The sequence below is a fragment of the Capricornis sumatraensis genome, chromosome 1 (genome assembly GCF_032405125.1).
Source record: "Capricornis sumatraensis isolate serow.1 chromosome 1, serow.2, whole genome shotgun sequence".
Taxonomy (NCBI): domain Eukaryota; kingdom Metazoa; phylum Chordata; class Mammalia; order Artiodactyla; family Bovidae; genus Capricornis; species Capricornis sumatraensis.
Genome location: NC_091069.1, coordinates 216,782,525 through 216,798,780, shown reverse-complemented (window position 1 = coordinate 216,798,780; position 16,256 = coordinate 216,782,525). Strand labels below are relative to the sequence as shown.

At 36.1% G+C, this 16,256-nt stretch overlaps 1 protein-coding gene across 1 annotated transcript in view; it reads left to right on the top strand.

The window, feature by feature from the left end:
• Positions 1 to 16,256, top strand: part of LEKR1 (leucine, glutamate and lysine rich 1) — a 224,946-nt gene that overhangs the window by 85,072 nt on the left and 123,618 nt on the right. Inside the window, exon 5 of the mRNA XM_068988656.1 lies at positions 12,494 to 12,679. Coding sequence (XP_068844757.1) covers positions 12,494 to 12,679 — 186 coding nt within the window. The remainder of the gene's footprint in view (positions 1 to 12,493; positions 12,680 to 16,256) is intronic.

Sequence of the window (16,256 nt, the reverse complement as noted above, 5' to 3'; positions counted from 1 at the left end):
AGTCTGAATGCAGTTCTTGGATGCAATCTCAAAAACGACAGAATGATCTTGTTCGTTTCCAAGGCAAACCATTTAATATCACAGTAATCCAAGTCTATGCCCCAACCAGTAATGCTGAAGAAGCTGAAGTTGAATGGTTCTATGAAGACCTACAAGACCTTTTAGAACTAACACCCCCAAAAGATGTCCTTTTTATTAAAGGGGACTGGAATGCAAAAGTAGGAAGTCAAGAAACACCTGGAGTAACAGGCAAATTTGGCCTTGGAGTACAGAATGAAGCAGGGCAAAGGCTAACAGAGTTTTGCCAAGAGAACGCACTGGTCATAGCAAATACCCTCTTCCAAAAACACAAGAGAAGACTCTACACATGGACATCACATGATGGTCAACACCGAAATCAGATTGGTTATATTCTTTGCAGCCAAAGATGGAGAAACTCTATACAGTCAGCAAAAACGAGACTGGGAGCTGACTGTAGCTCAGATCATGCACTCCTTATTGCCAAATTCAGACTTAAATTGAAGAAAGTGGGAAAACCACTAGACCATTCAGGTATAACCTAAATCAAATCCCTTATGATTATACAGTGGAAGTGAGAAATAGATTTAAGGGACTAGATCTGATAGAATGCTTGATGAACTATGGACAGAGGTTTGTGACATTGTACAGGAGACAGGGATCAAGACCATCCCCAAGAAAAAGAAATGCAAAAGAGCAAAATAGCTGTTTGAGGAGACCTGACAAATAGCTGTGAAAAGAAGAGAAGTGAAAAGCAAAGGAGAAAAGGAAAGATATACGCATCTGAATACAGTGTTCCAAAGAATAGCAAGGAGAGATAAGAAAGCTTTCCTTAGCAATCAATGCAGAGAAATAGAGGAAAACAACAGAATGGGAAAGACTAGAGATCTCTCCAAGAAAATTAGAGCTATCAAGGGAACATTTCATGTAAATATGGGCTCAATAAACGACAGAAATGGTATGGACCTAACAGAAGCAGGAGAAGCAAAAAAAAACACAGATGTGTATAGCAGACTTTTGGACTCAGAGGGAGAGGGAGAGGGTGGGATGATTTGGGAGAATGGCATTGAAACATGTATACTATCATGTAAGAATCGAATCACCAGTCTATGTCCGATGCAGGATACAGCATGCTTGGGGCTGGTGCACGGGGATGACCCAGAGAGATGTTATGGGAAGGGAGGTGGGAGGGGGGTTCATGTTTGGGAACGCATGTACACCCGTGGTGGATTCATGTCAATGTATGGCAAAACCAATACAGTATTGTAAAGTAAAATAAAATTAAAATTAAAAAAAAAAAAGAAGAGGTGGCAAGAATACACGGAAGAACTGTACAAAAAAGATCTTCATGACCCAGATAATCATGATAGTGTGATCACTCACCTAGAGCCAGACATCCTGGAATGTGAAGTCAAGTGGGCCTTAGAAAGCATCACTACGAACAAAGCTAATGGAAGTGATGGAATTCCAGTTGAGCTGTTTCAAATCCTGAAAGATGATGCTGTGAAAGTGCTGCACTCAATGTGTCAGCAAATTTGGAAAACAGCAGTGGCCACAGGACTGGAAAAGATCAATTTTCATTCCAATTCCAAAGAAAGGCAATGCCAAAGAATGCTCAAACTACCACACAATTGCACTTATCTCACACGCTAGTAAAGTAATGCTCAAAATTCTGCAAGCCAGGCTTCAGCAGTACATGAACTGTGAACTTCCTGATGTTCAAGCTGGTTTTAGAAAAGGCAGAGGAACCAGAGATCAAATTGCCAACATCTGCTGGATCATGGAAAAAGCAAGAGAGTTCCAGAAAAACATCTATTTCTGGTTTATTGACTATGCCAAAGCCTTTGACTGTGTGGATCACAATAAACTGTGGATAATTCTTAAAGAGATGGGAATACCAGACCACCTGACCTGCCTCTTGAGAAATCTGTATGCAGATCAGGAAGCAACAGCTAGTACTGGACATGGAACAACAGACTGGTTCCAAATAGGAAAAGGAGTACATCAAGGCTATATATTGTCACCCTGCTTATTTAACTTATATGCAGAGTACATCATGAGAAACGCTGGACTGGAAGAAACACAAGCTGGAATCGAGATTGCCGGGAGAAATATCAATAACCTCAGATATGCAGATGACACCACCCTTATGGTAGAAAGTAAAGAGAAACTAAAAAACCTCTTGATGAAAGTGAAAGAGTAGAATGAAAAAATTGGCTTAAAGCTCAACATTCAGAAAACGAAGATCATGGCATCTGGTCCCATCACTTCATGGCAAATAGATGGGGAAACAGTGGAAACAGTGTGAGACTTTAATTTTTTGGGTGCCAAAATCACCGTAGATGGTGATTGCAGCCATGAAATTAAAAGATGTCCACTCCTTGGAAGGAAAGTTATGAACAACCTAGATAGCATATTGCAAAGCAGAGATATTACTCTGCCAACAAAGGTCCATCTAGTCAAGGCTATGGTTTTTCCAGTGGTCATGTATGGATGTGAGAGTTGGACAGTGAAGAAAGCTGAGCGCCGAAGAATTGATGCTTTTGAACTGTGGTGTTGGAGAAGACTCTTGAGAGTCCCTTGGACTGCAAGGAGATCCAACCAGTCCATCCTAAAGGAGATCAGTCCTGGGTGTTCATTAGAAGGACTGATGCTGAAGCTGAAAGTCCAATACTTTGGCTACCTCATGCGAAGGGTTGACTCATTGGAAAAGACCCTCATGCTGGGAGGGATTGGGGGCAGGAGGAAAAGGGGATGACAGAGGATGAGATGGCTGGATGGTATCACCAACTCAATGGACATGAAGTTGAGTGAACTCCTGAAGTTGGTGATGGACAGGGAGGCCTGGCGTTGTGTGATTCATAGAGTCGCAAAGAGTCGGACATGACTCAGCCACTGAACTGAACTGATAATGATGAATATGTGTCTTTATACCTTTTGTCAAAACCCATAGAACTAGATCACTGAGAGTGTACCCTTAATGTAAATATAGATTTATGATAATGATGTGCCAGTGCAGGTTCATTAATTGTAAAAAATTTACCACTCTGGAGCAGAATGTTGATGGTGGAGAAGCCATGCATATGTTGGGGGCAGAGAGTATATGGGAATTCTCTGTACTTTCTGCTTTATTTTGCTAGGAACTTAAAACTGATCTAAAAAAATATATTATTTTTTTAATTAAAAGAAGGGAATAGCACTGGTTGAATTCCTTGTTTGTTGTTGTTGTTTGTTTTGGTGTTTATTAAATGACTGTTAGATTGAGGGCAGTGTACAATCTAATCCATGCAGGGATGCTAAAACTTTGACAAAATCTGTGTCTTTTTGGTTTGAAAACTTGTGGACAGCTATCAAGGCAGCCCTAGCTTTGAGAATTGAGAGAATACCCTCAAAAAGAGAACGAGAGAGCTCAACTTTCGCTTATAAATTCTTCCCAGATCTTTGGCTTATCCCTGAAATACATGTGCACAAGAAAGACTTTAAACAGCTCATCTAAGGTTAAACTGACGTTACTGCTACTTACCCTAAGGGGAAACAGTCTTAAATATTTGAGTCAGCCAAGTTAACTACCTGTTAAGGCAAGACTACTAGAGTGGATTGTCATGCTTTCCTCCAGGGGATCTTCCTGACCCAGGGATCGAACCCACGTCTCCTGCATTCAGGCAGATTCTTTACCTACTGAGCCATTGGGGAAGCCCACTAAAACAAAGCAATACCAAAAAAAAAACAAATAATAAAAATAAAAATCAGTACTCTAGAGGAATGTAATAGAATCCAGCATCTCCATAACATAACATCCACAGCATTTAGGATATGATCCCAGACCACTTGTTCTGGGAAGAAATGGAAAGATGGCTAATACTCAAGAGTAGACAGTCAATACAGACCAGCCTTGAACTGGACTAGATGATGTAATTAACTGACTAGGATTTCAAATCAGCCATTAACTCTGTTCAGTGACATAGAGGAAAATAAGCTAAGAATGAATGAAAGTATAGAAAATCTCAGCAAAAAACTATTAAACATTGGAAATTCAAGAATTTTAAAATATAATATCTAAAATAAAAATCTACTGGATAGACTTTTATATCATATTGTGATTACCAAAGAAAGAATCAGTGAACTTTAAGATAGATCAATTGAAATTATTCAATTTGAAGTAGAGAGATATACATTGAAAAAAATGAACAGGAAAGGATTAAAATATACTACAATTAATAAGTATCAGTAAATATGAAATTCCTTTTACCTTTAAATTGAAAATTATCTATGCTCATTTAAAGCTAAAATTATAACACTATATTGTGGGGCTTATAAAGTATTTTCATTTAACTTTTAACATATGACAACCAGAGCATAAAGAACAGAAGGATGGGGTAATAGATCCATATAGTTGCATGCTTTTGTATTTTATGTGACATGGTGCAGTATTCAATATATGTAGACTAAGAAGTAAAGGATGTATAATCCCTACATCAACCACTAAAACAAACACCAAAAGCTATTAAAAAGATAATAATAATGGAGAATTAACATCACCCAACTTAAGATTTATTATAAAATCACAGTAAACAAGTCACTGTAATACTGGCATATGAATGAACAATAGATCAGTGAAACAAAATAGCCTTGTAAATGACACCTGTTGATATGACCATTTCGCTTTTGACAAGGCACCAAAACAATTCAATGGGAAAAGAAAGTCAACAATTGTGCTGGAATAACTAAATACTGATGTGGGAAAATATACTTTGACTCCTATATCTCATTGTACATAAAAATTAATTCAGGATATATCAGAGCTAAATATAAAAGCTAAAACAAGGAACACCAAAATATCTTCATGATTGATAGTAAATGAAGGTTTCTCAAAGAGGATAGAAGTAAGAACTACCCCCAAAAAATTGATTAATTAGACTTCATCAAAATTAAAAACTTCCACTCATCAATAGATGCCATTAGGAAAATGAATAGGTAAGTCTCAGACAGAAAATATTCAAAAAATCTGTGACAAAGGACTGCTGTCCAGATTACATAAAGAACACCTATAAGTCAATAGTAAAAGGACAAACAATCCAATCAAAAATGCCTAAAAGATTTGAATAGAACACTTTACAAGAAAAGATATACCAATGACCAATAAGAACATGAAATGGTACTTAGCATTATGAGTCATAAGGGAAATGCAAATTGACACCAATGAGATACCTGTACATACCCACTAGGTTAAAGTGAAAAAGACTTGACAGCAGCAAATTTTGGTGAACAGGGCAATCGAAAATTTCATACAAATTGGTCAAAGTATAAAATGCTATAGTCACTTTCAAAAAAGTTCTGATAATTTTTTACTAAAACTAAATATACATCTGTCTGATGACTCTGAAATTCTTCTCTTCGGAATTTATCATGTCCCGTAAATGAAAGCATATATTTATAAAAATATTCAACAACTTTATTCAAGCTTTATTAATAGCCTTAAATTGGTAAAAGCCTGGAAGTACATCACTAGAATGGATTATTTAAAAATAAACAGCAACTGAACAAACAATGGAAAATAAAATGGACTATAGTAATGCAGTAGCCTGGATAAGCATCAGAAATATTACGCTGCCTGAAAGTAACCTTATACAAATAATTGCATATTGTAAGATTCCACTTATATGGTGTTCTAGAATAGGCAAAACTGATCTACAGTGGGGAAAAAAGACAGAAGTAACACTAGTTATCTCAGAGGGGAAGATTGACTCAGGAGTGGCGTGAAGGCACTTTTTGTGGTGATAGTAATGCTTTCTATTTTGACAGAGGTTTGGGTTACACGATGGATGCATTCTTCAAAACTAATCTAATGATACATTTGAGGTTTGTGCATTTCTTTGTAGGTAAAATTTCATTCAAAAATTAGAAATCTATATTGAATGATAATTAATAATGTGTCTAGGGAATCAAATATATCGTCTTATCTTAAAATGCATAAAAATGTAAGGTGAATAGATGAGTAGCTATGTGATTAAGCAAATATAGTAAAATGTGGCATTATTTACAATACATGTAAACATGTCCAAGACATGCAAACAACCTACATTTCTGTTAATAGGTGAATGGATAAAGAAATTGTGAGATATATATAAAACACAATATTATATATCATATAATATTATATATTATGATATTATAAATTACATATATATATAATTGGATATTATTCAGCCATAAAAACTGAAATCTTGCCATTTGAACAACATGAATTGACCTTAAAGACGTTATGATAAGTGAAATAAGTCAGAGAAAGGTAAAAACTGTATGATATTCTTATATGTAGAATCAAAAAAAAACAAAAAATAAACAAGAAAAGCTACTAACCAGACTCATAGGAAAGAGATTAGATTTGTGGTTATCAGAGGTGGGAGCGAGGGGAGGGAGAAGGGGAGTTGAAGTAAGACTGTTAAAATTTAAACACTGCTCTATGATATGTAGGAAATTTGTTAAGAGAGTAAATCCTGAGAGTTCTTATCACAAGGAGAAAATTGTCATTCTTTTTATTGTATCTATATGAAATTATGGATATTATTAAACCTATTGTGGTAATCATTTCACAATAAGTATAGATTAGACCATCATAGTGTACACGTGAGACTTATACAGTGATATATGTCAGTTATTTCATAATTAAATTTTAAAACTAAATTTATATGTGTATGTGTTTTTTTAGATCCATACAAATATACTCAACAAGGTATTTTTTTTTTTGAGATATAGTTGATGTACAAAATTATATATGTTTCAGGTATATAACATAGTGATTCACAATATTTAAAGTTTATATTCCATTTGTAGTTATTATAAAAATTTCACTATATTCCCTGTGTTTCGCAGCATATCTTTGTAATTTATTTGTTTTGTACCACCCAACTAGTTCTTGATAAGAGTGACTAGGTTTTTGACAAGGATGCACAGTAGAGGAAAGATAGCCTAGCCTTTTCAACAAAGGCTGGATGGTGCTGGATATCAAAGACCTTGATCCGAACCTCATACCTTATACAAAAATTAACTCAAAATGAATTATAATTTTAACTGTAAAAGATAAAGTTACTAAACTTTTAGGGAAAAAAAGAGAATCTTGGTAACCTCACATTCTTAGACTTAAAAGCATATACGTAAAAGGAAAAACTGATAGAGTGGACCCCAACAAAATTAAGAACTTTTCCTTTGTGAAAGACCCTGTTGAAAGGATGGAAAGGCAAGTTACAGACTGGAGAAAATGCATATCTGGCAAAGGGCTTATATCTAGAATTTTTTTTTTTAACTTTCAAAGCTCTACATCAGAAAAATAGTTTAGTTAGAAAATGGGCAAAATACATGAGCAGAAATTTCATTGAAGAAGATATATAGGTGGCAAATAAGCACAGAAAAAATGTTTAGCATTATTAGCCATTCAGTTCAGTTCAGTTGCTCAGTCGTATCTGACTCTTTGCGACCCCATGAATCGCCGCACACCAGGCCTCCCTGTCCATCACCATCTCCCGGAGTTCACTCAGACTCACGTCCATCAAGTCCGTGATGCCATCCAACCATCTCATCCTCGGTTGTCCCCTTCTCCTCCTGCCCCCAATCCCTCCCAGCATCAAAGTCTTTTCCAATGAGTCAACTCTTCGCATGAGGTGGCCAAAGTACTGGAGCTTCAGCTTTAGCATCATTCCTTCCAAAGAAGTCCCAGGGTTGATCTCCTTCAGAATGGACTGGTTGGATCTCCTTGCAGTCCAAGGGACTCTCAAGAGTCTTCTCCAACACCATAGTTCAAAAGCATCAATTCTTTGGCGCTCAGCCTTCTTCACAGTCCAACTCTCACATCCATACATGACCACAGGGGAAACCATAGAGTTTTGCCAAGAAAATGCACTGGTCATATCAAACACCCTCTTCCAACAACACAAGAGAAGACTCTACACATGGACATCACCAGATGGTCAACACCGAAATCAGATTGATTATATTCTTTGCAGTCAAAGATGGAGAAGCTCTCTACAGTCAACAAAAACAAGACCAGGAGCTGACTGTGGCTCAGATCATGAACTCCTTATTACCAAATTCAGACTCAAATTGAAGAAAGTAGGGAAAACACTAGACCATTAACCATGAGGGAAATGCAAATTAAAACCATGATGAGATACTATGAAATATCTCTTACAATGTTTAAAATTTTAATTGAGTATAGAAGTGTTGGCAAGGATAAGAGAAACCAAATCACTCAATATTGCTGGTGAGAATGTGACATGGAATAGCCATTCTAGAAAATAACTTTACAGTTTCCTCTAAAGCTAAAAATGCACTTAACACATGACCCAGCAGTTGCGCTTTTAGGCATTTATCCAGAAGAAATAAAAATCTAAGTTCATGAAAATACCTGTACATGCATTTTCATAGCAGCTTTGTTCATAATAGCCCAAACTGGAAACAACACAAATGTCCTTCAATGAGTGAACAAACTGTCCTTTATCCATAACATGGAATACTACTCAATAATAAAAAATAAATAGATTATTAATACATGCTCAAGGGAATAGGCTGATTAAAAAAATCTAGCCTCAAAAAGGTTACATATTATAAGTCTATTTATATAGCATTCTTGAAATAAAATTCTAGAGAAGGAGAACAAACTAGTTGTCGCCAGCGATTATAGCTGGTGGGGATAGGAGTAGGTGTGGCTGTAAAGGGATAGCGGGGTAACTTTATGGTGATAGAATAATCTTGTATTTTGATCGTATTGGTATTAATAGTTATATAAAGCTACATATGTGATAATATTGCATAGAGCTATGCCCATGTGCACATGTGTGCACACCACACACAAATAAAGGTGTGTATAGCTGGTCAAATCTGAGCTAATTCTGTGGATTATACCAAGATCAGTTTCTTAGTTTTGATAGAGTACTGTAGTTATACAAAATGTGAACATGGCAAGAGGAGAAATAAAAGTGACACAGGATCTTCCCATACAGTTCTTTATAACTTCCTGTAAATCTGTTTCGAAATAGAGGTGTTTTTTTTTTTTAATCTATATAGTGTTTTATGATCCCTTCATTAAATAGTAAATCTAGCATTTCAGAGTTTTTAAATATTATTTTATATCAGTATGCCTTGGTGATAAGGTTATATATAGAGGCTTCCTAAAAGCTTATTAACTTAATATATTTTTATGATAATTTGACTAAGCTAACAGGACTAAAAAATCAAAGAGTCTTATCAAGGCAAATAAATTGATTGTATGAGATTAATTTTGATACTAATAACTATACTTGCATCAGGTAGCAAATTATATCACACCTACTTTAAAGCTTAAAACATCCATTGGCTATAAACTTGGACAATATTACATTTTATTTTACATTTTTTAAAAATTATTTATTTTTGGCTGTGCTGGGTTGCTACACACGGGCTTTCTCCAGCTGTTGGTGAGCTGGGTGCTTGAGCTTCTAACTGCAGTGGCTTTTCTTGCTGCATAGCACAAGCTCTAGGTGCATGGGCTTCAGTTGTCGATGCTCACAGGCTCCAGACTGCTGGCTGAGTAGCTGTGGTACATGGGCCTAATTGTTCCATGGTGTGTGGAATCTTCCTGGACCAGGGATCACACTCATGTCCCCTCCATTGGCAGGCGGATTCTTTACAACTGAGTCACGAAGGAAGCCGCACAAACATTTTAAACAATATACTTCTTTTCTTTTGTGATCCACACTTTTCATAAAATTGATGAAATTAGGGATAGAATAGGCCTATTTGCTTATCCTGTTTAAAATGTTTGCTTCTTTTAGATGTGCATATTTACTGCCTTATCAAGTCTGACATTAAATAATTTAGGGCTCAAAATGCTTGCCTCTGAAGTGAAGGGAGAGGTAAAGTAAACACATATTTAGGATCTTCAACTAGTGGTATATTAGCAACTATTAGAAGCTTTGCTCAGTAATGCTTTTACTCATTTAGTAGACATTTATTGAGCTTCTGTTAATTCTAGAGTATTGTAGTAGAAATTATAGGAGGAATAAAAAGTGAGTAAGATACTGTTGTTCAGTTGCCAAGACGTGTCCGACTCTTTGTGACCTCATGGATTGTAACACACCAGGCTCCTCTGCCCTCCACTAACTCTTGGGAGTTGCTCAGATTCTTGTCCTTTGAGTCTATTACCTACAGCCTAAAATAACTTGCTGTCTAATAGGAGACCACATGTTTACATATGATCAGTGCCATAGAAATGGTGTAATTGGTGTAACAGATCTGATCAGGAAACATTTCCAGGCAGAGGTATCATGACAGCTGTGGTAGCTCTAACATATGAGGCTAGGAGGAGCTTCTTCATGGGATAGTGCAAAGATAGGGAAAGCATGAAGTGGGTACAATGACCAGAATAAGTAAATCATAATTTCTGAATCCCAAATTGGGACACATAACTGATAATTATGAAGTTGTGTTAATGACAAAAGTAGGATTGAGTATTTGACACCAGGATTGCCATAGGTATAAGGGGATGTATAGTTTGCCAAGGGTGAGTTAATTGACCCCATTGTGTTTACTCTTCTAATTCCATGTTAGAAACATTGTGCCTCCTGTTAGTTTTAAAATCTTGCTGTACTTTTCCATGTGTCAAAATATATTTCACAAATGAATTTTTATTGCAGATTCTTATTCTTTTAATATCAAATAGAAAGTCACATTGACACGAGTAGTTATTTTAGAGACAGATAGTAGTGTACACTGAGAGAGTCAGCCTGCAAACCTAACCAGTATCATTCTGGCAAACGATAAATAGGTCACAGCATGTGTGTGCTCCTCTGCAGTGTCATTCTGACTTCATCTTAGATAGATATGGTTAGGGTATGGTACAATTTATTCAGCCACGAGAAGCCACCTTTATGGCTACAAAAATACCCAGATTTTTTTAGGCCTGAAGAAAAATTGCAACCTCCTTGTTTTCTTCAACTATATTCTTTTAAAAACTCTATGTACTGTTAGTAGTTTTCCTCACACAAATGGTAACATACCCATAAATTTTCAGAAGCATATAGCTAGTCCTAGAAGAAAAACTTCCCATGTAAAGGAACCCCTGGAATATAATTGACCCTCACTTATTTGGTCTCTGCCAAATTATTTCTCTAGGTTTTCCATTTTGAGTAGGAATAAAAGTGAAGAAGGTGCCAGACCCCTTGTGTTCATGCCCTTGGTCTACTTTGAGTGCCACTTTTTCTTCCAGAAGTACTTTCCTCCTACAGAAAAACATTTTGCTTTTCTCTCCTTAGACTACATTTCTGATCCTACTTATCCCCATCCCTTAGGGCATGCTCTCCTCTCTCTGCTCCGTTCAGCATACTGCTTTATTTCTCTTGTAACCTTTTACTGGTCATGTTGCCTCTGCAGCCATGTGTATCCCGTAGAAGTCTACTTCTTGTCTTCACTGCCCCATGTGGCTACTATTCCTGCTGCAAGACCAGTAAACCAAGCCGCCTTTCTTTGACACCCTATCATACCCTAAACCAATCACATAGTCCAGGATGAGCTAAACAAGGAAGGGAAAGCCACGTGAACTCTCTAGAAAAGCAGACTGTCCAGATTTTTATGTAGATCACCTCTTCTTCAATTCAGTTAATTGTGGTTGCACAAATTTTATAGTATTTTTTATTATTATTGCATGTGTGTTTGTATGTTTTAATGGTGATTTAAGGCAGCAGTGCTGAAAAGACTGTTGGAGAGCTTGATACTTATCATTCTGACAGATAAAATGTTCTATGCATTTCTCACAAAATTGTATAAAATTAGCACATTAAAATCTACATAATGCTGTGAAGGCATATTTTTATTAAACTTAATCTAAGTAGATAGAGTAATAAGAAGTGATTGCTATGATGAAATTCTAGTCTCATTTTGAGGGGACAGAGTGTTATTAGAATCATTAAGATATACTAACTAATACTTTCTGCCCATAAATTTATTAGTTTTAAACACTGTTTCCTTTTATTTCTCTCCAACCCACCACCTTTCTTCATAATTTATGTAGAATATAGCCTAGTTATCTCCCAGAAATTCCTCACAACCAGCTCATGCTAGCTCATTTAAATTTACTTTTCTGAATCATGTTGCCAAGAAAACAACTTAATTTCAATAAAACCCAGAACATTACAGAGATATTATGCTATTTATTCATGTGAGTATTTAAAAAGCAGGCAGGATTGTCATTTAACACAATTTACAGGCTTTAAAAAAAACTACTAAAAGGTTTCATGTATCATTTTGCAATACAGTCTTTTTCGTCATTTCTTTTTCAGAATAACCTCTAAATTAAAACTCAACTTTTTGGTTATACTCTCTATACTCTCAGAGAAGTCATCTTGGCTTTCAACCATCAATTTTCTAAAATAAAATAATCAGTTTTTTAAAGAAATCTTTTATGACCCAATGTTGTCTATTTGTAAACTTTGAATTTTCTTTACAGAAATAAAGATGCTAAATAAAAGTTTGACAGTGTCCCAGAGAAACAATGTATGCCTTGAAGAGGAAATGAAAAATCTGAAGTTGTTGTCAGATGCAGCCATATTGAGATCTCAGCAGATTCAGACATCCAAACAACAGGAAGTAAACTTGCAAACCAGATGCCATGACTTGCAAAAGGAAGTACTAGGTAAAAGAGGATTATTTTTTGCTGTCGTTAGCAACTAGCTGTAATAAGGAAATGTATAAATTTTTATTTCTCTTATAATCACAACAAAAATCTTGTTTTAACTAGTTTGTGTTATAAATATACCTAATTATTACTATGCCAATAACTGATTCTGTTATAAATGTTTGCTATCACCCATTCCTAATCTGCCATTTAGAGTGGCAAGTATTAGTGAATATAATAAAGACTTTTCAATTACAGTGAGATTTCAGGAAAACAAAGTAGGAGTTACTTTTGTATATCATCATCCCCCGTGGGTGGTGGTTTAGAATACTGAAAGACTATACAGCATATGCTGTTATATAAGGTAGGTCCAAATTTTTAGGTGTTCCTTCATTTCCCAAATGAAAATATTAAAAATTATGTTTTGAGAGCCTTCAACAAGGTTTTAAAGTTTTTACCTTAGAACATTGAGTATATCAGCAGTAAGGCTATGGGGATTTGTACTTTTTCCTGAAGGCAGTAAGAAATCATTGACAACTGGTAATCAGGAGAATGATATAACACAAGAAGTGTTTTAGCAAAATTAAACTGTTAGCACTGTATGGAGATGTTCCGAACATCAAAGAATTGGAGTCAGATACCATTTAGAAAACATGTTTGCTGGTAACCTAGTCCCTAGACCAACCATAAGACACTGAAATAGGGTAGAACATAGAACACTAACATTTTTTTAAGTGGTAGTATGTACTAGGGGCTTTCCAGGTGGCTCAGTGGTAAAGAATCTGCCTGCAATGCAGGTGATGCCAGTTTGATCCCTGGGTCAGGAAGATCTCCTGGGGAAGGGATAGGCTACCCACCAGTATTCTTGCCTGGGAAATCCCAAAGACAGAGGAGCCTGGCAGGCTCTATGTTGTTGTTTTTGTTTAGTCACTAAGTCCTATCTGAGTCTTTTGCTACCCCATGGACTGTAGCCTGCGAGGCTCCTCTGTCCGTAGGATTTCCCAGGCAAGAATAGTGGAGTGAGTAGTCATTTCCTTCTCTAGGGGGTCTTCTCAACCCAGGGATAGAACCCATGTCTTCTGTACTATGCTGCTGCTGCTGCTGCTAAGTCGCTTCAGTTGTGTCCGACTCTGTGCGACCCCATAGATGGCAGCCCACCAGGCTCCCCCGTCCCTGGGATTCTCCAGGCAAGAACACTGGAGTGGGTTGCCATTTCCTTCTCCAATGCATGAAAGTGAAAAGTGAAAGTGAAGTCGCTCAGTCGTGTCCGACTCTTAGCGACCCCATGGACTGCAGCCTACGAGGCTCCTCCATCCATGGGATTTTCCAGGCAAGAGTACTGAAGTAGGGTGCCATGGCCTTCTCCCTTCTGCACTATAGGTGAATTCTTCACTGCTGAGCCACCAGGGAAGCCTATGTTAGCACTGTATATAAATTACTTCTGTTAATCTTCGTAATGACTATGAGTAGCAGGTACAATTATCCCATCTTAAAAAGGAGAGAATGAAGGCCCAGAGAGGTAACATACCTGTCCCCACATAACTGGTAAATGGCAGGAAATGAAAGCAAACCTAGTTGGACTCCATGACTTACGCTTGTTACACTATGTCTCCTTGGCCCTCTCCATGGCCACACTGCTACTGCTGCTGCTAAGTCACTTCAGTTGTGTCTGACTCTGTGCAACCCCACAGACAGCAGCCCACCAAGCTCTCGCATCCCTGGGATTCTCCAGGCAAGAACACTGGAGTGGGTTGCCATTTCCTTCTCCAATGCAAGAAAGTGAAAAGTGAAAGTGAAGTCGCTCAGTTGTGTCCGACTCTTAGTGACCCCATGGACTGCAGCCTACCAGGCTCCTCTGCCCATTCCAGCGCAGAGGAGCCTGGTAGGCTGCAGTCCATGAGGTCGCTAGGAAGGCTCAAATAAAATCAGAGTTAAGAGGACTACCCAGGTCTAGAGAGTATGCATCTGGCTGAATAGACAAGGGAATGAAGGAGATCACAGAGGGCTCTCAACCTCCTTGCTGGGGAGTATTTAATGATGGAGTTCTCTAGAGAGAGAACCTAGTTTTAAAAGGTAAGTTGTCACATGAATGTGGAAGCAATATGAAACTGAATACAAATTTTAAAATCAGGTATTTTAATGTCTCTGGTCAATTACTTTGTCAATTAGATTTTCCCAGTTTTCTATTGAATTATTAGAACTTTCCAACAATTTTAAGGGCAGTTTATATAGTAAAGTAATTATTTATCTTCTATATTCAATTTTTTCTAATGTATAATTTGTCTAGTGATTTTTTTCACAGTAAATTGTACCATATCAACATTTTTCTTTTTGGTATTATAAAATTATTATTTTTTATTGTTTCTAGTTAGTCTTAGTTCAAAAAGTTCATTTCATTTCTAGATTATATATATAGTCTCTTAGATTTTCTTTCATTTAAATCATTAATACATATGCAGTTTACCTTTTATATGGTATGAGATTTGAGGTCCAGTTTTATTCTTTCCATATGCATAGCCATTTGTGTCAGCATTGTGTATTACAATAAGTAATCTATCCTTTACCTACTAAATAAAACTACTGTCTGTCATATGGCAAAATTTCAAAATGCTGACATCTATTACTATATTCTGTTTTCTGTTCCACTAATGTATTGGATGTACCATTAATATCATATTCTTTAGACTTAATAGCATATTCTCATAACTAGTAAGTCTTTCTTCTTTGTTCTTACTTTTATATACATTTTAAAATATATTTTAAAGAATATTTGGAAGTTTCCTTCAATTTGAACTTTAAGATCATTTATTCACCTCTAACCCAAAGACTCTGATAGAGATCTAGTAAGGTTTTTCTCTTCCAGTCTGTATACTTTTCTTACGTATTCACAGTTAGATATTCTTCCACATAAAATTTAAAGTAATTTTATTCACCTCTAATCCCAACAAGAATTCTAATTGGGATTGCTTTATGTTTACACTGATTTTTACAGAGTTAATATTTTTAGTGATATTAAGTCTTATTAATATTATAAAAGTTTTCTCATTCAAGAATATGATATGTTCATTAACTTCTTTAAATGTTATTTTTAATGTAGTGAGCATCCTTGTATCTTTTATAATTTTACAAAAACACACTGCTGAAAAACTTTGAGGTTTAAGCAGAAATTAAAGTGAATATAAAATATCTGGACTTGTGTTGTATGAAAAACACTACATACCAAGAATTTGTGTGATGCAGCCAAAGTGATGCTTTGAGGGAGATGTATAGCTTTAAATGAAGGAATAAACTCAACATAAAAAAAAAAATACAATAAAAATAAGAGCAGCAGTTAGTGAGATAGAAAACAAAAATATGATAAAGAAGATAAACAAAAAAGCATTGATTAAAAAAAAATAATAAAACAGACAAACCTCTAGCAATTCAGTCACAAGAAGAGAAAAGAAACAAATGAAAAATATAAGGAATGAAACAGGAAAAGTAACTGCAGATGAAGAGTAAAAAGAAAAGTGAATGCTGGCAACAACTTTGAAATTTTACCTGAGATGGACATATTAGAAAAATATGTCTTACCATGACTTACTCAAAAAGATTA